We start from the raw sequence: 22648 nt of genomic DNA, 5'->3' as shown, positions 1-22648 counted from the left end.
TGTTACGGGGACATCCGGGTGGTGTGGCGGTCTATTCCGTTGCCTACCAACACGGGGATCGGCGGTTCAAATCCCCGTGTTACCTCCGGCTTGGTCGGGCGTCCCTACAGACACATTTGGCCGTGTCTGGGGGTGGGAAGCCGGATGTGGGTATGTGTCCTGGTCACTTGCACTAGCGCCTCCTCTGTTTGGTCGGGTGCCTGCATGGGGGGGAACTGGGGGGAATAGCGCGATCCTCCCATGCGCTACGCCCCCCTGGCGAAACTCCTCACTGTCAGGTGAAAAGAAGCGGCTGGTGACTCCGCATGTATCGGAGGAGGCACGTGGTAGTCTGCAGCTCTCCCCGGACCGGCAGAAGGGGTGGAGCAGAGACCGGGACGGCTCGGGAAGAGTGGGGTAATTGGCCAGATATAATTGGGGAGAAAAAGGGGTTAATAAATAAATAACATGTTATATAACAAGTGCAGGAATGCTTGAAGTGGCTCCTTATCAGCTGGTGGAGGCCTGCAGCAAATATAGTGATGTGTTTTCTTTCCTTGGCTCCCAGTCAAATCAAGAATATAAACACACACACACAATTTTAAAGGGAATACATTAACATGTTATTCATTAAATTAACCCATTACAAAATGAAATATAAAATGGCATGTAAGTCGGTTCATCGGTGGCGTCAGTGTGGCTGTGTCAGATGTATGGTGAGGTGTGCGTTGGTATGTATGAAAATAACTAAACACCAAATAAAACAAGCGAGGACGTGAGCCCTGCCACACCCAAGGGTGGTCAGGCTTTTTAAAGGCTAAAACAGGAAATGTAAGGCAGTTGTCCTCAGTTGCCCATGCAGGACAGTACTCCAGCTGTGCCTACCGGGTGCCTGCTAAGATGGAGCAGAACACCACGTCAGGGGACAGCCACATAGGGCCGGGACACATCTTTTTTATCATTTCAGTATTCAGAGATACATTTAAAAGTCACGTCAAAGAGATTGAGATGTCAAAATATTTGCGTGGATTTGCCCTGCGATGGCCCGGCGGCCTGTCTAGGGTGTCTCCCCGCCTGCCGCCCAGCGACTGCTGGGATAGACTCCAGCATCCCCGCGACCCTGAGAGCAGGATAAGCGGTTCGGATAATGGATGGGTGGATGGATGATTCTTGATATAAATCTCCGTTCCACTAGCTCTCCTGAGATAGTCAGCGCCGGTAGTGGACTGTCGAGTCTTGCTCTGGGCCTTCAGTCATTAGAATGATGACCCTGCCACACACATAGACACACACACACACATGCAAAGCACACACATCGCCAGCAACTTATTGCCTCAAGCTCCACTAAAATCGAAACAATGTGCAAACTACGTCATTCATTCCACATAAAAATAAGTCCGTTACAAAATCTCCTTCCAGCACCTATTAACTCGTGTACTCAAACCACCTGCTTGACCAGCTGAAACTATGCAGACCTAGGGATTTCTCCCACTAAGACAAACGCAGTCGCAAAACTGCCAACCGGCCTTCCAGTGGCCTAGACTGGGGGTCAGTAACCTTGACTATCAAAAGAGTCGTTTCAGGCAAAAGAAACAAAAACTGTCTCGAGCCACAAAACATATTTGAGCTTTACAATGAAGGTAACATTGAACAACATTGAATAACGTGTAATAGCATATTAAAGGACAGCGTTCTCACCTGTTTAATGTGATTTCTGTTCCTGAACGTCGCTGCGGATCTTCTCTATCAGGGCGGTCCTGCAGCCTCTCATTTGTGAGGTGGGGGCCATGTTTGGATTATGTGGTTCATGGCTGAGGTAGGGAGACTAGCCTTCGCTACTGAGGTTTGGCACTGCTGAGGTTTTTTTTACTCGGCGTGGAGAATGTAAGAATCGGCGGCGCAGTGGTTAGCGCAGTCGCCTCACAGCAAGAAGGTCCTGGGTTCGAGCCCCGGGGTGGTCCAACCTAGGGGGTCGTCTCGGGTCGTCTTCTGTGTGGAGTTTGCATGTTCTCCCCGTGTCTGCGTGGGTTTCCTCCGGGTGCTCCAGCTTCCTCCCACAGTCCAAAGACATGTAGGTCAGGTGAATCGGTTGTACTAAATTGTCCCTAGGTGTGAATGTGTGTGTGGGCGTCGGCCCTGTGATGGCCCGACAGGTGTCTCCAACAAAGACCTCAATGGCAGAACTGCCGGAAGATGTCTCCAGATCACAATAGCAGTGAAGGCAGATGTAGGCTGCAACAGAGGGTGGTACCCAAACGTCTTGGCTCTCCATGCCTTTGGACTCTGGCTACCCCCTGCCAAGGACTGAGTCGTGGCTGCAGGAGCATCAGCCACTCCACATAAAAAAGTTGTCACGTGCAGGCGTCCTCCCATTATGCAGCTCCAGGATCAGCCTCTACGCCCACCTGAGGACCCAGAGGGAGGACGGTCATACTCGACCCCGAGTGACCGCTGATGATGATGATGATGATGATTGCAGAAAGTCAGATCGGTGTCTGGGCACAAAACTAAGATCTGATTAATCCACATAATAGCAACTGGAGATATGGACGTAGCAGACAGAGCGTGATGAGCATGGGATATGATGTCCACACTGACAGACCCACAAAGAGAGCCCAGCCGGCATCTAGAGGAGCGGGTCGGCACAGGGATCAATCCGGACTTGGCGTGAAAGTGAAGCGCACAGAATCAGGGAGGCTCACAGCAGAAACAAAGGTGCACACCGACACTGGAACCATGGCGGGGTCGAGGGCTGGGTCGCAGACAATTGGGTCACACACTCTGCATTTTCTGGGGGAAACTTGTCTGTGGAGACTAGTAAAGTGCTTGGACTTAGGACTCGAGCTCTTGCTACATTCATTCCTGTACCCCGTAGGTTCATTGCCAAACACGGTAAAACATGGTAGCTATGCCGTTAGGGAGAGGCCGCTGATATGTCATATCGTGGAACACCCCAAATACTGCATGCTCCCCCCCCCCCCAATTGTATGCGGCCAATTACCCCACTCTTCTGAGCCATCCCGGTCACTGCTCCACCCCCTCTGCTGATCCGGGTTGGACTGCAGACTACCACATGCCTGCTCCATTACATGTGGAGTCTCCAGCCGCTTCTTTCCACCTGACAGTGAGGCGTTTCACCAGGGGGATGTAGTGCGTGGGAGGGTCAAGCTGCCCCCCACGCCCAGTTCCCCCTCTCCCTCGAGCAGGCACCCCGACTGACCAGAGGAGGCGCTAGTGCGAAGACCAGGACACATACCCACATCCGGCTTCCCACCCGCAAACACAGTCAATGGTGTCTTTAGCGACACCCAGCCCAGCCGGAGCTAACATGGGGATTCGAATCCCCGTGTTGGTAGGCGACAGAATAGACTGCCACACTACCCGGATGCCCCTATACTGCACACTCGAAGAGGTTCCTGGAGAAACATTGATCGCCGACCAGTGATCATGCATACTTCCAACTGAACAACATCCTCTCTATCTTACTATCTGTTCATCTCTGCCTCGGTCTTCAGGCTTTAAAGCTCATAATCAAAACGCGTCTCCCGTGACAGGATTTCTTATCGTTTCCCGCATTGTATTGAAAAGTGGAGTGCGGTGATAATATTCACGTGGGGGATTTTCTTCGTTACAGGTGGCAAACTCTGGTGGGCGGATGATGAGCTGGCCCAGTTGGGAACAGTAAGCAAGAGAGACGGCCGGAACCCTGTGATTCTGAGGAATAAAACCAGCGGGGTGGTGCACATCAAGGTGTATGATAGGGAAGGTCAGAAAGGTAGGTACACATAAGATACACATTAGCACCCACACACACACACACACACACACACACAAAGGGATAGGCATAAATACACAAACCTTCACACGTTCCACGCCTGTTTGAGTCACCTTCTCTCCTTTATTGGTTTTCTCTCCTATCGATTTAATAATTTTTTTTTCTCGGACTTGAAGTGTGTTATAAATCAAACGTACTTTTCATTGTTGTTCTATACAAACACATACACACGGCCAACACACACTCACCGACGCGTCTCCCCCTCGCTCTCGCTGCTTACCATTCAGGCAGAAACCTGTGCCAGGTCAACAACGGAGGCTGCTCGCAGCTCTGCTTCCCCACGTCGGAGAACACCCGCAGCTGCTCCTGCACCGTGGGCTACAACCTGCTCACCGACCGCATGTCCTGCGAGGGTGAGCATCCCGTTCAGTCATCCCAGGGGATGCAGACAATCGCATTTCTCTCGTCGTGGCTTAATGACTTGAGAAAAGAAAAAAAAAACCAATCATTTTGAACCCCGCCGCGTCGGTGACAGAATATGCAAAGTGTTGTCTTCATGTGTCAGTACACATGAGTACGCTACAGGTAATCCACAAATGAGGGTGCAGATACTACTTCAGCATCTCTGATATGTTCTCTACACCGCTGCACTTTATCACCTCATTTCACCTGTATAAGGCAATCCTTGTGGACTTGAAGTGTTGTAGGGTTGTTATTCCATGTCGAGTACGCCGAGAGAGCCACGAAACCGGAGTCATATTCCACGTAGTGAACAACCTACACGGCCAGTCAACGTGATTCTGATTATATTTTCATTGTTATTCTCACTTATCTGGAGTGTTTCGCTTGTGGTATAATGGATCGCTGCTGTTTTCCAGGCGTCGACTCGTTTCTGATGTACTCCATCCACGAGGGGATCCGAGGAATCGCTCTTGACCCGAACGACAACGTGGAAGCTCTCATGCCGATCACCGGGACTCTGTTTGCAGTAGGAGTTGACTTCCATGCGGGTACTGTACAAACAGAAACTTCACCAATGACACGTCACGCGTGGTGTCAAGTATTGTGGTAGGGGACAAGGTGTCCTAGCGGTTTAACTATCTAGGACTCATAGCCTCCACTTGTGACCTGCGTGGGTGTGAATCATCTTTCTAGTTGCTCTTCATTGCATATTTGCTTATGTTAAAGTGTTCCAAAAAGAGGCGTCCGGGTAGCGTAGCGGTCTATTCCGTTGCCTACCAACACGGGGACCGCAGGTTTGAATCCCCGTGTTACCTCCGGCTTGGTTGGACGTCCCTGCAGACACAATTGGCTGTGTCTTCGGGTGGGTAGCAGAATGTGGATGTGTCCTGGTCGCTGCACTAGCGCCTACTCTGGTCAGTCGGAGTGCCTGTTCGGGGAGGGGGGAATAGCGTGGTCCTCCCACGTGCTATGCCCCCCCCCCCGATGAAACGCCTCACTGTCAGGTGAAAAGAAGCCGCTGGTGACTCCACATATATCGGAGGAGGCCTGTGGTAGTCTGCAGCCCTCCCTGGCTCGGCAGAGGGGGTGGAGCAGTGACCAGGACAGCTCGGAAGAGTGGGGGTGATTGGCCGGGTACAATTGGGGGGAGAAAAAAGGGGGGAAATCCAAAAAAAAAAACGAAAAGGTCTTCCAAAATATCTTTGATGTATACATTGAAAGTACGCGAGTTGCCAAATGTGTAATTTGTGATATTGGGCTATACAAGTAAAACTGACTCGACTTGCCGCTAAAATCTCTGGGTCAGCATCATTAGAAACAGTTTGGAATGACTCGGGCCTAATCAAAACTACACAGTAAAACAAGTGCTGTGACTAAAAATTGCAACCCCCCCCCCCCGCATTTATTCCTATGGTGCAAACCATTTGTAATCAGACCTTTGGCTGTGAGCGTGGAGAAAAGGGAGATTTGTCATAGCTGCCCGTAACCTTTTGAATAATGATCTGTGGGGTGTTGAAGTGCAACACAAATGAAAGGGTAACAAGTTCACATAAACTCCTTTCACTCATTTCCTCAGAATGAGCGTCATGCAAACATTTCCTCACAAGCGGTCCTTCCACAGAACGTTCCCCAAGATGTTGTGTCAAATCAAGGCGACGTGCATTGTGATACATTAAGCTTGTGCTGCCATATATTATATCCGTGGTTCTTTCTGTATGGTTTTTATGACATATATGATGGATTTATTATACTGGCAAAAGTTGTGAGTAAAGTATAAGCTGGTTGTGTTAGTTCCTCTGTATATAGTGTAGTTTGTCAATGGTGGATCATGATAGTAGAAACTACGTTGGGAATAGTGGGGTGGGAATCTTCCGGAATCTCACGATTCGATTCGATTTCAATTCATGGGGTCACTATTCGATTCAAAACCGAATCTAAATTTGATACATAGGGGTGTTAATTTCAGGATCTACTCCAGTCCGCTGTGCACTAAGAAAGGCGGTGTGGCAAATTATGGCGGGGAAGCAGACTAAAGTGTGTTTATGTAGTTTTTATGTTTGAAAAAGTTAGATCAATTGATTGCAATAATGTGAACACACAAAGGCAACCCTGATGTTTCTCAGTAAAAAACCGGCGTGATGGGTCCGCGGTGGTGTAGCGGTCTAAGCATCGGCTTTGTGTCGATGCAGTTGCCCACGGCGGACCTGGGTTCGCGCCTCGGTCTCGTCAGATCTGACTATGGCCGGACTCGATGAAGCAGCAATAATTGGCAGCGCTGTCTTCAGGAGGGGGGTGGAGTCGGCTTATGTTCGTCACATGAATGCATCTCTGTGTGTGGGGGAAAAAGCAGTGGTTCGGCCTGGAGTCGCCTTGTCACGGAAGTGGCGAGGCGACTCCTTTGAGACTGCCGGCCGGAGAGATGCAGTTGGCGAACGCCTGCAAGTAGGAGGGTGGGTGTTTGGATTAGAATAGGGAGCGATCGGCCACTAAATTGGGAGAAAATCAGAAATATTTCTTTTTTTCATTTTGCAAATCTTGCTTATTGAATGAGTCATGTCAAGCTCCTTCTTCCCCCGGGAGACTGTAAAATCCAAAACGCGCCCAGACGCTTGCCTTCCCCGATGATGGGACTTGGCTGAATTTGAGCTGACATTAGCAGCGGTACCGCCTGCCCACCCTCGTGTTTTCCGGAAGCGGGACAGGCACGTGGCAAGTCAACATTGCCAGCAGCGAGGGGGCTACTTAAGACTGGGGAAAAAAAACCCTTTTTAAAAATTGATGCTTGGAATTCAAAAAAAACTGCGGTTTCAGAGTGCCAACTATCTTGAGGGAAACTTCTGAGGGAACCAGCTACTAGACGGTTCGATTAATCTATCGCCCCTATACCCAGGTCGCAGGTCGGACGACCGATTGGCACGTCAGGGCCGCTGCGGGCCTCCGCCAGAGTTTCCTCTGGCTTCGCCCTGCCCAGGCATGGTTCACCATCTTTCGGGTCCTACGGGCGGCACAGTTGTTAGCGCGGTCACCTCACAGCAAGAAGGTCCTGGGTTCGAGCCCAGGGTTAGTCCAACCTTGGAGGTCGTCCCGAGTCGTCCTCTGTGTGGAGTTTTGCACGTTCTCCCCGTGTTTTGGAGTTTGTGAATCTATTCAGAATCGTAGAAGATAAGAATCGTGATTCTTACGTGAATCGATTCCCCCCCCCCCAACCCCTAGTTGGGAAAAACCACCCACACACACACACACACGTAGAAACATACATAGAGTCCACACACATTGCACAAGGAAACAATTTCACAAATGCGTCCCGATATTTAAAATCAAACACAAGTTGTGATGGTAAAAGACATAAGACTCTGCTGAGCAATTTTCTGTTTCGGGGGGTTTGGATGAACAAGCGCAAAATAGGGACCTTCATTACACAAACTAATCACAGCAAGCCGCTCTGTTATCCGAGATTCATTGGAGTGCCTGGAATTTTGGGATAACCCCAAAGTTCAACAGCAATCTCAACATCTGATCGTGGCTTTTCAAAAGGAGGAAACAATCCATGGCCAAGCTAGAATTAAGACTCCGCCTAGCAACAGAACGAGGGAGCGATTACCTTCCCCCTTTATTACTCATTGCAGGTGAACTTGCTAATACACCACTGAGCTCAGCTCGGAGCAGCTGATGGCTCACGCATATGATTTGCATGTGATTGTAGAAGGCAAGCCAGTGGAGCATGGCAAGAGGAAAGCCCTCCAGCTGGATCCTGTCACATGTGAGCTGTGTGTTAACAGGAGTGTGAAGGCAGCGTAAACAGGACAGTGCAAATAAACATATGACTTCAGCTAACCTCTTAACAGCCTGTACAAGCCCCACTGACAGGCAGGCCCGGGGATTTTTTTTTTTTTTTTTGAAGGCCGGACGAGAAACCAATCACTAATTCATGTGCTTCTGAAACAGGGCTGTGAATTCAGAATGAGCTTGTTAAAAGTTTTACAGATGCTGGGATTTGCATAAACCCAATAGATTTCTTCAATAAAATTTGGTCAACAATTACCTTTCCTGTTGAGGAGCCACATGCCAGTCCTGAGCAGGTTTTTACGTACATTATAGTGCCCCCCCACTCCCATCTAATGAAATGGGCCGTGCTGCGGTAAAATACAATTTCATGAGCTGTCTTTTTAAGAACATAAGTACATTTTCTGCAGCCTCCATTCATCATTCCGTTTTGCTCTCACCAAGAGCTGCGTGATGTCTTTCACAGGGAACGACACAGTGTACTGGACTGACATGGGCCTGAACAGAATCTCCCGAGCCAAGCGTGACCAGACGTGGAGGGAAGACATCATTACCACTGGCATCAGCCGGGTGGAAGGCATCGCCGTCGACTGGATCGCTGGTCAGTATGGCAACTCACTGGGCACGGGAGTCTACTGACGGTCATCTCTCACAGTCGTCCAAAAGAATAATTGGTGGATTGTTATTTTCCCTAGGCTTGCATACTAATTCCGATCACGGCTCTAATGAAAATAATTGCGCCCCCCATGTTTGTTTTTGTTTTAATGACGGATAAAAATCACGAGCATGAGAGAAATTGTCATAGGACTAATTAAAGCCGCAGTAAATGTCTCCATTAAATTGATCTGACTGTAGTTCATCTGTGTTGAGCACATTTTTCAGTGGTACGTCTGATCATATATCTCCTGTCCTAGTCGCCGTCGTAACTTACGCTCTTGAAAAAAAAATGTCTTTCCATTTATAGGACAACTTCCAACTCCATAATTCACAATAATAATACTTAATAACTTGTCATTTATTTATTAGTTTATTTATTTTGACGTGTCATGCTAATGTTTGTTGCACAGCATGAGCACCGTGGGGCTGTTGACTCACTGACGAAGGCTTTCTTCAACACAGGGAACCTTTATTGGACGGATCATGGATTCAACCTGATTGAAATTTCTCGTCTCAGTGGTGCATACCGCTCGGTGGTCATATCTGAGGGACTCGACCAACCCAGGGCCATTGCTCTCCATCCTCAAAAAGGGTATGTCTTGCCTACCAACACGGCGATCGCCAGTTCGAATCCCCGCGTTACCTCCGGCTCGGTCTGTCGTCCCTACAGACCCAATTGGCCCTGTCTGTGGGTGAGAAGCTGCATGTGGGTACATGTCCTGGTCACTGTACTAACGCCTCTTCTGGTCAGTGGGGGGGGCCTGTTCGGGGGGGAGGGGGAACTGGGGGGAATAGCGTGATCCTCCCATGCGCTACATCCCCCTAGTGAAACTCCTCACTGTCAGGTGAAAAGAAGTGGCTGGCGACTCCACATGTATCGGAAGAGGCATGTGGTAGTCTGCAGCCCTCCTCGGATCGGCAGAGGGGGTGGAGCAGCGACCGGCACAGCTCGGAAGAGTGGGGTAATTGGCCAGATACAATTGGGGAGAATTGGGGGGGGGGGGGTATGTCTGTGAGGATTGGCTAAAAGAGCTGTCTAAATCACATGTATGGGAGTAGGGCTAAGGGATATATCGAATATTGAAAATGTATTTGCGATGATTTTGTTAGATACACTACCGTTCAAAAGTTTGGGATCACCCAAACAATTTTGTGTTTTCCATGAAAAGTCACACTTATTCACCACCATATGTTGTGAAATGAATAGAAAATAGAGTCAAGACATTGACAAGGTTAGAAATAATGATTTGTATTTGAAATAAGATTTTTTTTACATCAAACTTTGCTTTCGTCAAAGAATCCTCCATTTGCAGCAATTACAGCATTGCAGACCTTTGGCATTCTAGCTGTTAATTTGTTGAGGTAATCTGGAGAAATTGCACCCCACGCTTCCAGAAGCAGCTCCCACAAGTTGGATTGGTTGGATGGGCACTTCTTTGAGCAGATTGAGTTTCTGGAGCATCACATTTGTGGGGTCAATTAAACGCTCAAAATGGCCAGAAAAAGAGAACTTTCATCTGAAACTCGACAGTCTATTCTTGTTCTTAGAAATGAAGGCTATTCCATGCGAGAAATTGCTAAGAAATTGAAGATTTCCTACACCGGTGTGTACTACTCCCTTCAGAGGACAGCACAAACAGGCTCTAACCAGAGTAGAAAAAGAAGTGGGAGGCCGCGTTGCACAACTGAGCAAGAAGATAAGTACATTAGAGTCTCTAGTTTGAGAAACAGACGCCTCACAGGTCCCCAACTGGCATCTTCATTAAATAGTACCTGTTAGAGCCTGTTTGTGCTGTCCTCTGAAGGGAGTAGTACACACCGGTGTAGGAAATCTTCAATTTCTTAGCAATTTCTCGCATGGAATAGCCTTCATTTCTAAGAACAAGAATAGACTGTCGAGTTTCAGATGAAAGTTCTCTTTTTCTGGCCATTTTGAGCGTTTAATTGACCCCACAAATGTGATGCTCCAGAAACTCAATCTGCTCAAAGAAGTGCCCATCCAACCAATCCAACTTGTGGGAGCTGCTTCTGGAAGCGTGGGGTGCAATTTCTCCAGATTACCTCAACAAATTAACAGCTAGAATGCCAAAGGTCTGCAATGCTGTAATTGCTGCAAATGGAGGATTCTTTGACGAAAGCAAAGTTTAATGTAAAAAAAATCTTATTTCAAATAAAAATAATTATTTCTAACCTTGTCAATGTCTTGACTCTATTTTCTATTCATTTCACAACATATGGTGGTGAATAAGTGTGACTTTTCATGGAAAACACGAAATTGTTAGGGTGATCCCAAACTTTTGAACGGTAGTGTATATAAATGTAAGATAAGATACGATAACCTTTATTCATCCCCGAAGGGAAATTCAGGGCAAGTAGGGAGCGTCATGAATATTGCAGTAATCTAAATGCGTTTTTGTGTGGCCAGTTGAGTTTCCTGAAGACCGGGCCAGTTGCAGTAGTCTCGTTATCCCTCCTTGTCTTGTAGCGTTATTCAAATAAGGAAATATGAAAATGTGATGCCGTCTGTCCTCAAACCAGGAAATACAGTTTTCACATTCACAGATTGTCTGCCAGAGAAGTCACTGGTGGACACAATTACAGCTTTTCTGAGACACACCGAAGACTGGTCAGTATTACAGCTGCTACTGGGGTGTTGTCGCTACAACTTTTACAGATGATTCGGAAAACTGTGATTGTCTCACTTGAAGACCATTCACCCCAGATATAAGTTACCCAGTTGTTAATTTTTTGCTCACAAAACACTCCAAAAACTGGACATTCAAGTTTGAGAACTGTCAAACTTGAACGGAATAGATCGCCACGCCACCCCGGACGCCCCCATTTTTTTGTTTTCATTGTTTATAAACATTGTTTGTAAATATTTTACGCCGTTTAGCCAGTTCGCATTATAACAATATGCGTACGTACAAGTTTGCATATTTGATTGCTTTTAATAAAGGATGTTTAGTCTAAATTATGCTTTCGATTGCAAAAAAAGTCATTCTGTTAAGCCATTTCAGATAGAATTTATAAATATCGATAGCTATACAGTATGTCAGCCAAAGTTTTGAAAAATACTTTGCTATTTTAGCCACATCACCCAGCCCCATGTGATTGCTGGCTGCAGCTGTGATCAACAGTCTCCCCGTTACCAGTAGGACTACTGTTTGTAAGGAGCTTATTGTGGGCAGATGGGCCAGGAGCCGAGTTTAATCACCTGAGAATAGTGTGACACAGCCACCTCAGGAAACTCACATGAAGGTGTTGATGGAAAGCAAGCAAATGTGTGCTGTTAACACTGTGAAGCAGACCAGGCCATAGAAATAGTTGGTGATGTCACCAGCCATCTATAATACCCAGCAAAGAGCAGTCATCTAATACTGCAAAAAGTGGCGGTGCGAACGCCTCACCGTCCAGCTGCACGTCTGCAGTCTCACCTGTTTCATTATGGCTTCAAATCAGGTGTTACTTAATGTCAAATCTGTTCATGTGGTACATTCTAAACCAGGGGTCGGCAACCGTTTGGATGTCAAGTCCCCACAGCAAGAGGGTCCTGGGTTCGGACCCCGGGGTAGTCCAACCTTGGGGGTCGTCCTGGGTCGTCCTCTGTGTGGGGTTTGCATGTTCTCCTCGTGTCTGCGTGGGTATCCTCCGGGTGCTCCGGTTTCCTCCCAAAGACATGTAGGTCAGGTGAATTGGCTGTACTAAATTGTCCCTAGGTGTGAATGTGTGTGTGTGTGTGTGTGTTGTTGGGGGGGGGGGCCCTGTGATGGCCTTGCAGCCTGTCCAGGGTGTCTCCCCGCCTGCCGCCCAATGACTGCTGGGATAGGCTCCAGCATCCCGCGACCCCGACAGCAGGATAAACGGTTTGGATAATGGATGGATGCTCCACATGCCGATGTTAATGGCCTCGTGTGCCACCATGGGCACAGGTGCCGTAGGTTGCCGACCCCTGTTCCAAACACTCAACATGCTCAATCAATATGTTCAGCTAACATGCTCTTTATCTTCACCCGCTAGGTATCTCTTCTGGACTGAGTGGGGCCAGAACCCCTGTATAGGTCGCTCACGCCTAGATGGCTCAGACCAGGTCACATTGGTCAACTCGGGCATCACGTGGCCCAATGGCATTTCCATAGACTACGAGGTACAGTCCATTGTTCTAACACTCAGACCCTCATCGGCTTTTATCCCTCTTTATATTCTCCTCTCCCGTCTGCATATACCTTACTCATTTCATTCTTTGTGGATGAGATGTACTCACCCTTAAGAGGTTTGATGGGTGATGTGCATTTTCAAATTGCTTTCCAGGAAAATACATTATACTGGTGTGACGCTCGCACAGACAAGATCGAGAGGATCAACCTTGAGACTGGCGAGAGTCGGGAGATTGTGCTGTCAGCGGCCAATGTAGACCTGTTCTCTGTGGCTGTGTTTGGGCCTTACATCTACTGGTCTGACAGGTAATTCATTATTTCCTTAAATGCACACACATGCTCTGGCCTGCACACGTCTGCAGTGCTAACCTGACATTAACCCTTGCCTTCAAAGGTCCCCTGTGAATATCTTATGAGCAGTATTTCTACATAATAAGGGCCCCATCTATTTATGTAAATACTGCTGGCAGAGCACAGCTCTAGCACACAGGGCAGATCCTGAGGCTTTTGTCAAGACGCTTAGTCTGCATAAACAGTCCCTTGTTTCCTTTCAGGAAGTCTTGCAGAGATCTCAGTAGCTTTTTCATAATTCCACATAAATGAATTGTTGGTGTAGGCATTTATTAGGAAAGCAAACCCGCCATGACATTGGGATGTTGACTCTAGATTACTTTTTAACCCTCCTCTCCCCCCCGGTGTGCTCCAGGGCCCACTCCAATGGTTCAATTCGGCGAGGTTTCAAGACCGATGCCACTGAGGCCGTGACCATGAGAAGCGGCCTGGGGGTCAACCTGAAAGATGTGACAGTCTTTAACAGAGGCCGGGAGAAAGGTTGAGGTTTCAACTTAATGGTCATTGATTCACACCACTACCTATACTGTTGCAGCAACAAATACAGCCTAATTGCATAGGATGATTTTAGCGCACACAGTGCAAATGAGCTGCTTCGTCTTGACTTCTTCTCATCTTTGCAGTTCATGTAATCTTACATATTGTAGAGATGTTTTCATGCGAAAGGAAACGAATGCAAAATGGTATTTGTGCATGGTTTTGTTTTATATTTTGTGAATACTTTGCACCACAGGCACAAACCCGTGCGCCAGGAATAACGGTGGGTGCCAGCAGCTGTGCTTCCACCTGGGCAGCGGCCGTAGGACCTGTGCCTGTGCTCATGGCTTCTTGGCCGAGGACGGGTTTGCCTGTGAGCGCTACGAGGGTTATCTCCTCTATTCCGAGAGGACTATACTTAAAAGCATCCACCTTTTAGATGAGAGTGACCTCAACTCACCCATCCAGCCCTTTGAAAATCCAATTTTTTTCAAGAACATCATCGCCCTAGCCTTTGATTATAGTCAGAAGACGGCAGGTACCAACCGCATCTTTTTCAGCGATGTCCATTTTGGAAATATCCAGATTATTAATGACGACTGGACGGGAAGATCAATTATAGCAGAAAGTGAGTAAATTTCAAATTTCTGTACATTAACACTTTTTGTGTGACTCTTAATAATATATGAATTTTACTTGTAAACATTTTTCTCAAGCTTCCCTCCTCTGACAACACACAAACACGCACACACAGACAGACGCACTCTCAACTCCCACCTTCTGCTGTCGTCCAGCTCTGGACATTTGTTCTGTGGCTAAAGATGGAGATACGCTAGGTGCCGGGTCAACACAACATAGTTTTTATTCATTGAGCTGTTTCACCCTTTCAGCAAGTCTTAGTTAAAAGTATTTTTTGCACTGACAATGAAATTTACACATTATTTTCATATAGTACAGTTATACACATGTAATTTTGAAATTGTGATTCACAGCCGGATTCTTGCATCAGGTTTAAACTGTCTAAAAGGTGCGTAAGGATTTTTTTTTCCTCTGAGTGGACTCATTTTAGCTTTTTTGTTTTACCTGTGCGTCTTTCTATCAGTGGATAAAATTTTGGCCACATTCAGTCTAAAACATGATGTAAGAGATACAGAAGAAGTGTTCAGCTAAGCCAACAGCATTTGTTCTCAAGACCAGCCTCCAGATTCAAATATAGAACTCAGAAGATGGTAAAAAAAAAAAACCCCACAAAAAACAATATATATACTTTTTTTTTTAATCTGAGGAATTGTGCCTTTTAGACATTTTTAAACGTCTTCCTCTATGTACAGATTGTGATATAAGTCCTCTTTTTGAACGTGTTTGGCTAGCTGAGTGGCACAGACGCCGCTGTGGGAGCAGTCCCTCCCTCTCTGTGCCTTTGCTTAAGCTCAGTCAATCCTGCCTTGATAAGCATGAGTGGGGTCATTTGAACAGCAAAAGCCTCTGCTCGGCTCTGCTAGCATCCACTGTCATCCTCTGAAGTCCGCACGGAGAGCAGAGCTCACACACTCCAACCCCCCACCACCCTCTCCTCATCCCCCACCAATCTCTCCTCACCGTCCCCCCACACTCTCCTCACCCTGGGAGACCCCTGGGGGGGGGATCTGAATGGTCTACTTCCCCAGATTCTCCCTGTTGGTTAAACAAAGAGAGAGTAGGCTTTGTCACGGCTGCAACCCAGAACTCTTCCTGTATCCTCTAGGAATACCTGACAGTACATTTTAAATACATCTGTGGGATTTTTTTATGCAAGTCACATCCCTTGAAACATTTACACTTGCAACATGCCCAAGAAAGTTAGCTTGAGTGCTGATTTTAAAAACCTGAGGGATGCTTATTTTTTTACCCCCCCCCCCCCCACCAACCTGTAGTAGTAATAGTAGTAGTAGTAATCAAATTATAACTATTTAAGGTATCCAGTGGATATTTTGTGGCACTATAGCATGCTAATACCCATTTTACACCAAAATTGGCGTGTATAAGCGAGTTTTTTAAACGCGGGTAAACCCGCAAAAAATAGGCAATATTGACTCCTCTCACATTGCCGAGCAGACCCGGGTCTGACTGCCAGACCAGCAGACGCGTTTGTCTCTTCTTCTTTTTTTTCTGTAGCGTCATCTTTGACGTCATGACGTTCGTGACGTCACGAACGCGCCGGAGAACAGGGAAGTAAACAGGCGCATGGAAGCCAGAGAGACGGTCGTTAACGGCGCTTTTTTATATTTTGTACTTCAGTCTCTCTTTCAAACCATACAAACGCAACGCAGACTGAGCGATGTCCGAGCGCTGCTTGAACGAAGACGTACCCACAACAATACATGCGTTTCCTCAGTTGCCGGCGCGATTTTATGACGCGCAGACAATGGCGTACGTCATCGCGCAAATTAGCGCGTTCACTATGAAAAACGGCTTCCTGTATTTTTTTTTGATCAAGAGTTCTTCCAGCACAGACCAGCAGGGCGGCGACATATTACATGTTTGTCAAGCCACAACGAAGAAAAAGGCATGTTCAGAGGATGTTTTATTAGGATTTGATGATCAGAACTGTAGGGAAACCCTGAGAGGAAAGTAAAAAAATCCCAAAAAAAAAATAAATCTGGTGATCCATTTTCTAAGTCTGATCTAAATCGTTTTCTGCCCTGTGTTTATGACGTCAGAACAAGCGGAAAAAGGTTTTGCCAGGATAGTCTTTCTAAGCCCCCCCCCCCCATCTGTTAAACAGGTGGGGGAAAAACTTTTACTGGGATCATTTTTCAAAGTTACTATTTTGTTTTCACCTAGGGAAAAAAAGGTATTGGTTTGTCAGTTATTTTTCTCTTCTATTCTCTTCACAACGAATTAACATGTGAAACAGTTTCCTCCTTCGTTTGGTTGCGATATTAAGGCAAATTGCTTCACTTTTCAAACCGAGTGACATATCGTAATTCACAACGGATAATGACCCAACACAAACCAATAGTTATTCCATGACACCATATTCTGTGGCCATATACCTAGCTATTATTAGACAATGAAATTGATTTTTTTTTTGAGCAAAGTTGAAAGTATTTCACATGGCATTTCATGAGGCTAGATAACGGGGTGCATTTCACGGCAGGGGTGCATACTACGACACAACACCTGCCACCAACTGACGTCGCAATACGTCACTTGGTGGCTGGAAAAAAAAATCGGTTTTTGCAGGGGGCGGCACGGTGGCGCAGTGGTTAGCGCGGTCGCCTCACAGCAAGAAGGTCCTGGGTTCGAGCCCAGGGGTAGTCCAACCTTGGGGGTCGTCCCGGGTCGTCCTTTGTGTGGAGTTTGTATGTTCTCCCCGTGTCTGCGTGGGTTTCCTCCAGGTGCTCTGGTTTTGTCCCACAGTCCAAAGATGTGTAGGTCAGGTGAATCGGCCATACTAAATTGTCCTTGTGTGTGTGTGTGTGTGTGTGTGTGTGTGTCTGTGTGTGTCAGCCCTGTGATGGCCCGGCGGCCTGTCTAGGGTGTTTGCCCGCCTGCCGCCCAGTGACTGCTGGGATAGGCTCCAGCATCCCCGCGACCCTGAGAGCAGGATAAGCGGTTTAGATAATGGATGGATGGGTGGCTTTTGCAGGTGTTTTTCATGCGCTATCCCTGTCATAGATAGACAGAGATGAGGTTGGAAATCAGTGAATTTTCCCTTTAAGTCCAAAGTTGCAAATAAGAAGCCAGGCATTCCTGGGCTGTTTGTTGCTCCCAAGCAAAAGATTTCAACATTCGCTGACGTAACAGCAAAAACACTCTTAAAACATGTGTGATTTGCCAGCTTTATTGGATATGTGTCTTTTCTTTTTCTTTTTTTTTTGCCTCTCTGGCTTGTTATTATTTATTCAATTGATTTTTGTATACACTGTTATTTTTGTATTATTGCATCATTTATTGTATATTTATCATCTTGAAATGAAGTTTGAGTCGAAGGGTAAAGGTTGACCGGAGGAAGCAAAGCAACTGCAACAAAAGCAGAAAAAAACGTAAGCCTGACTAATATAGAACAGAGAAAACAAAAGGACAAAGAAATAACTCTTGAACACTGGTGAGGCTGTGGAAAACTGCGGCTTGGGAGAAAAGTTTGCAGCAGCACGGCGGGCTGAAAGGAACTGGGTGATGTTTTACATTTGTTTCAGTTGGATGCGGTTTGCCAGGCGGTGATAATGCACCATATCCACCAATAAAAAGAGAAGAAGATTGCAGGCTGATCGATAAACAACACAGCTTCCAGAATATTCAAAAAAAAAAAACAAAGGGCTTTGCAGGTGGTTTTCAGAAATGTATTCAACATGTTTGTTAGGCATCAAGAACACGTACGGTGTGTTTATGGTGGCAGACCTTGAATGTGAACAAAACCAAGTTGTTTAGAAGGAAAACTCCATCGGGCACCTTTAACTGTTCTCACCCTTCTGTAACATCTAACCTGGAGATATAAGGCAAGAATCACCCTTCCTCCACTCCTTCAAAGTCCTGTCCATGCCCTGTCATCGGAGAAGGGTGAGGATGTTAATCATCCATATTTTCGTCATTAAACCCTACGTCCTCCATTAATTACTCCCGGATCTCAGTAATGATTTCTGGGAAACTCCAAGCTGTCCGACACCTTTTATTTTAAACTATTAATTAGCAATCAGCTGACTCAGATAAAACTTTAAGTGTTCCAGTGTATAGTTTATAGCTTTTTTAAAATACCAGATTCAGATCATATCTCTGGAACCGACAACATGGTCACCATTAAAACAAATTAATCATTTTATTCCCAGGTGTGTGTGGCAGAGCTATTAGAGACTTGAAGATAAAATGCATTTGTAAAATGCAAATAAAATGCATTTTGCGTATTCATCATTTACAGTGGGCGGTGCAGTGGTTAGCGCCGTCGCCTCACAACAAGAAGGTCCTGGGTTCTAACCTTGGGGGTCGTCCCAGGTCGTCCTCTGTGTGGAGTTTGCATGTTCCCCTTGTGTCCGCGTGGGTTTCCTCCGGGTGCTCTGGTTTCCTCCCACAGTCCAAAGACATGTAGGTCAGGTGAATCGGCCGTACTAAATTGTCCCTAGGTGTGAATGTGCGGGCCCTGTGATGGACTGGCAGCCTATCCAGGATGCCTCCCCGCCTGCTGGCCAGTGACTGCTGGGATAGGTGCCAGCATCCCACAACCCCTATTGAGATAAGCGGCTTGGATAATGGATGGATGGATGGGTTCATTTACAGTTGGTCAAATCAAATTAGCCTTACAAAAACAATAATGACACAAACTACAGGTGATAGACAGTCGATGAGTCGCTCAAGCCCCTTCCCTCCCCTCCCCCTCCCTCTCATGTCCTGAAGTCTCTGAGTAGGAAGTAGTACCAAGTATTTGAATAATTAGGTGTCGCGAAAATAAACGTGCTATATATAATAGGGTAGGACTTTGTTAGAGCAGCTTTCCATTTGCAAACAGTATCTTTGTCCAGCTCTTCACGAACGGCCGTTCTCAGTTCACTAATTAGCGAGCTGAACTGGATGTTAGGCCGTGTTTCAGTTCAGTGAGTAGGACCCTACGCAGGCAGAGCTCCGGTCAAACCTTGAACAATTCATTAAACAAGTCTTTTGAACGCATATTTTTAATGAACTGATTCTAATGATTGAGTACACTGAAAAGAACTGCTTTGCCTGTCACCATTTGCCTAAGACACCCGTATGTCAGACAGGCTTTTCATGAGTTGAAAGAGCATTGGTTATCACGAAAAAAAAGCTTCATACTTTTAAAATTCCATATTTTTGAAGATGTAATCAAACATGTAATCAAGTAATCCTTAACAATGTAACTATAATCTAATTACACATTTTTCAAATGTAATCTGGGTTGATTATAGTAATCTGATAATGTAATCTCGTTTACATGTAATCCGTTACTACCCAGCCCTGTATGTATCTCAACAAAGTCACCTGTGACCAAGGGTGATGTAGCGCGGCTCCCACCCTCCCTCACTCTGTCTTTACAATTTCATTTAGCAGACGCTTTTATCTAAAGCGACTTACGTACATCTGAGAGTTAACACATTTTTATGCAGGAAAACCATGTTAAACAATGTATTAATTTTTAAACTTTAAAAAAATGTTTGATAGGGTACTTTAAGGGTTAGGCTGAGGTTGAGTTGAGAACAAAACGGGTTTCCGGTACAGATCAGGTAGTGACAGGGTCCAGCTGCAGCCTGCCTTACAAGACACTCCCACTCCCATCACATGTCTTGCCATTACATTCTAAAATTCCAACGGAAAAGCATTCTAAATTTCAGAATTCCAACGGAAAAGCATTCTAAATTTCAGAATTCCAACGGAAAAGCATTATAAATTCCAACAGTTCCCAGTATGCACACACAGATCCGCACACACACACGCTCCACTGAAATCCATGAAAATATGAAAAAAAAAATCCCTTAGAATTAAAATCTCACTGGCGAACAATCCATGAATGTGAAAACTGTACTTGCTTCCTTGTTTTACCACTGCCTTTGTTGTGTTACATCAAAATAGGCTACGTCGTATGAGATAATGTGAATAACAACACTCCATATAGCTGTTGTAGCTAATGCCACCAAATTCGATACAAACGTGGCAATTCAGGGATTATCAATCAGTGATGTCACTGGTGGACTGTTCTCTGCACAATTTCATCTGTATTTCAGACACACACATGCACACAAGACTGCTCAGTATTATTGCTGCTAATGGAGTGTTATACCTACAACATGTATAGAGAGATAATGTTAAAAATCATGATTGTTTCCCTTGAAGGGGCACAGGCAATTCCTTGGGTCTATGTGCTATAACTTAGCCCAGCTATCCATTTGGGAAGTCTGCTTGGGAAGGATGTAACTTTTACTATGTAATGTGCATATAATGCACATGGCAATAAAAGTCTTTCTGATTCTAATTCTGATTGGTGGAGTACTGTTCTTGAAATGTCCTCTCCACCCTGTAGGTATGTGGGGACACAAGATGCAAGCTCAGTGACCTGTTTAACATGGATTGCAGCCAATCTCTTTGGGAGAAAACAACGACTAAGGCCAAAGTGCCACTCCTGTGTCATCTGAGTTTCGGTGGACACACTCTTAAAATACAGACAGGCATGGTGCTCAGTCGCACTATCTGGCAAGACAAAAGCAGCCTTTGCAGCCATTAAAGCCCACGCTGCTCCAGGGGCTGAAATAGAGGAAGACAGAGAGCTTCTGGCACCTAAGGCAGGTCCCATTAGTGAACTCAAAGAGCCTGCATAGGTTCTTGCTGCTGGACTCCTTAAAGAAACCAGATCACAATATTTTTTAAACATCTTACTATTTGTCACAGAAAGTTGAATCATTCAGGTCCTCAGTGACTTCATGCACCTTTCTGTGTTCGCATGCTAGATGCAGGGAGGATGGAGGACGAGCTCTAGCACAGCCTGTACATGCCGTGGAGCGGAGGAGGCAAACATTTGTTGGCAGTCCAGAGTCACCTAATTGAACACCACCCTTTGGCTGATTGAGAGTGAACTCGTGATATAATGGACAGTAAGACCCATTTGGGTCACACGAGTCAAAAGAGCCATTTTGTTCTGGTCTGTACACCCCTGGGTTGGAGCACAGATCAGCCAGTTGACTAGATAAGGGAGGACTTGCATGCCTCTGACATGCATTACTGTCCTGTGAGGCTAGGAGGAGTGTGAACAGGACCACCTTGAACTGTTAGGCTTTCCCCTCAAATGAAAAGCACTATTACTGTCTATGATGAGATACCACTGGGACATGGAAATATACGTAAAATCAATGGCTGTGACTCAATCCTGCCATCTAATGACTTGGAGCACATTTGTTATTCTATTTGTGTGGGAGGCCAATATCTACAGAAAATACTTAAGCCCTCTTGAATCTATTATTGTGCAAAACCCACTCTTTTTTGGAGTTAAAAGGTGAAATGATTAGGACCTACTCCTCCAGCAGGGTGGATGACTCTTGGTTTAGTGTTTTGTGTGATTTTTAATTGTGGTAATCTAAATCTCACTGACCGCTATGGTCCAGTAGTGTAACTAAGGATTGTACATTCAGGAAAGTGTGTGGCCATCACCCAAGGGTCTGTAGTGTGGCTATCCGAGTGGGTGAGATGCTGCTGGGAGAAGCGTCAGACAGCTGACCCCAAGGCTTCAGGGCTAGTTTCTGTGGCCCTTAGTTCCTTAGTTTAGGGAAGAGGTGATAACCAGTCCCCTTGCACCTCTTTGTCTGAGGAGCTGGCTGTGTGGGAGCGTGGTTGTACTGTTCATGTAGCTTGGATGATTGCAAGGTTCTCATCTCAGATAGCCACCAGAGCCAGCTGGTAGCTAAACGTACCTGGTGCTGTGACCTGGTCTAGTCCTCTGCCTAAATAAAGGTATAGATCCCCACTGAGGACAAGCAAACAGCTGCCAAGTCTGGCAGTAGTTTTGCCAGATTCCAGGTCCAAGGCTTTTGCAGCTGAGACTTAGACTACTTCCCTTGCCCTAAAGCAAGGCTTGACGATATGAGTGTCTGATAAGCTGGGGTCACTACTCAGTCAGTGGCTGCCACTGCTGTAGCAGCACCTCTAACATTTGATCATGGTGCTGGGATATAAAGTAAAGACTCGACAAAAAAGATTTCCGTCATCCTAGAAACAACAGTTCCCTTGGCTAAAAAATGAGGGTGGGAAATGAACCAGTGTGAGCTCAGTACATGTGCTGCAGTTTCAGCATGTGTCGAGTGGGCCATCAGAGCCAGTCCTGGCTCCCCTAGTTTGAAACTAAAGCTAATATTCCATTTTCTATTTTTATTTTTTTACATAAATCATTTCGTTTTGAGCGATGTTTAAATGTTATTTGGTAGTACAATACACATTATCATGGAATATTGTGGGAAAAAAAGTAATGAGGTGCTCTATGTCACCCATGTTTTTTGTATGTGTAATCGGTACTGATGAGTAACGTGGATTGAAG

At 46.1% G+C, this 22648-nt stretch overlaps 1 protein-coding gene across 1 annotated transcript in view; it reads left to right on the top strand.

Moving 5' to 3' along the window:
- The window catches only part of lrp1bb (low density lipoprotein receptor-related protein 1Bb), a 303986-nt gene that overhangs the window by 184460 nt on the left and 96878 nt on the right, over nt 1-22648 (top strand). The window contains exons 33-41 of the mRNA XM_056288933.1: nt 3614-3754; nt 4042-4167; nt 4633-4764; nt 8466-8600; nt 9119-9248; nt 12677-12803; nt 12968-13119; nt 13520-13644; nt 13898-14269. Of these exons, the coding sequence (XP_056144908.1) occupies nt 3614-3754; nt 4042-4167; nt 4633-4764; nt 8466-8600; nt 9119-9248; nt 12677-12803; nt 12968-13119; nt 13520-13644; nt 13898-14269 (1440 nt within the window). The remainder of the gene's footprint in view (nt 1-3613; nt 3755-4041; nt 4168-4632; nt 4765-8465; nt 8601-9118; nt 9249-12676; nt 12804-12967; nt 13120-13519; nt 13645-13897; nt 14270-22648) is intronic.

The sequence above is a fragment of the Lampris incognitus genome, chromosome 11, assembly GCF_029633865.1.
Source record: "Lampris incognitus isolate fLamInc1 chromosome 11, fLamInc1.hap2, whole genome shotgun sequence".
NCBI lineage: Eukaryota > Metazoa > Chordata > Actinopteri > Lampriformes > Lampridae > Lampris > Lampris incognitus.
The sequence above is the reverse complement of the archived record's forward strand: the minus strand, read 5'-3'. Positions and strand labels throughout refer to the sequence as shown.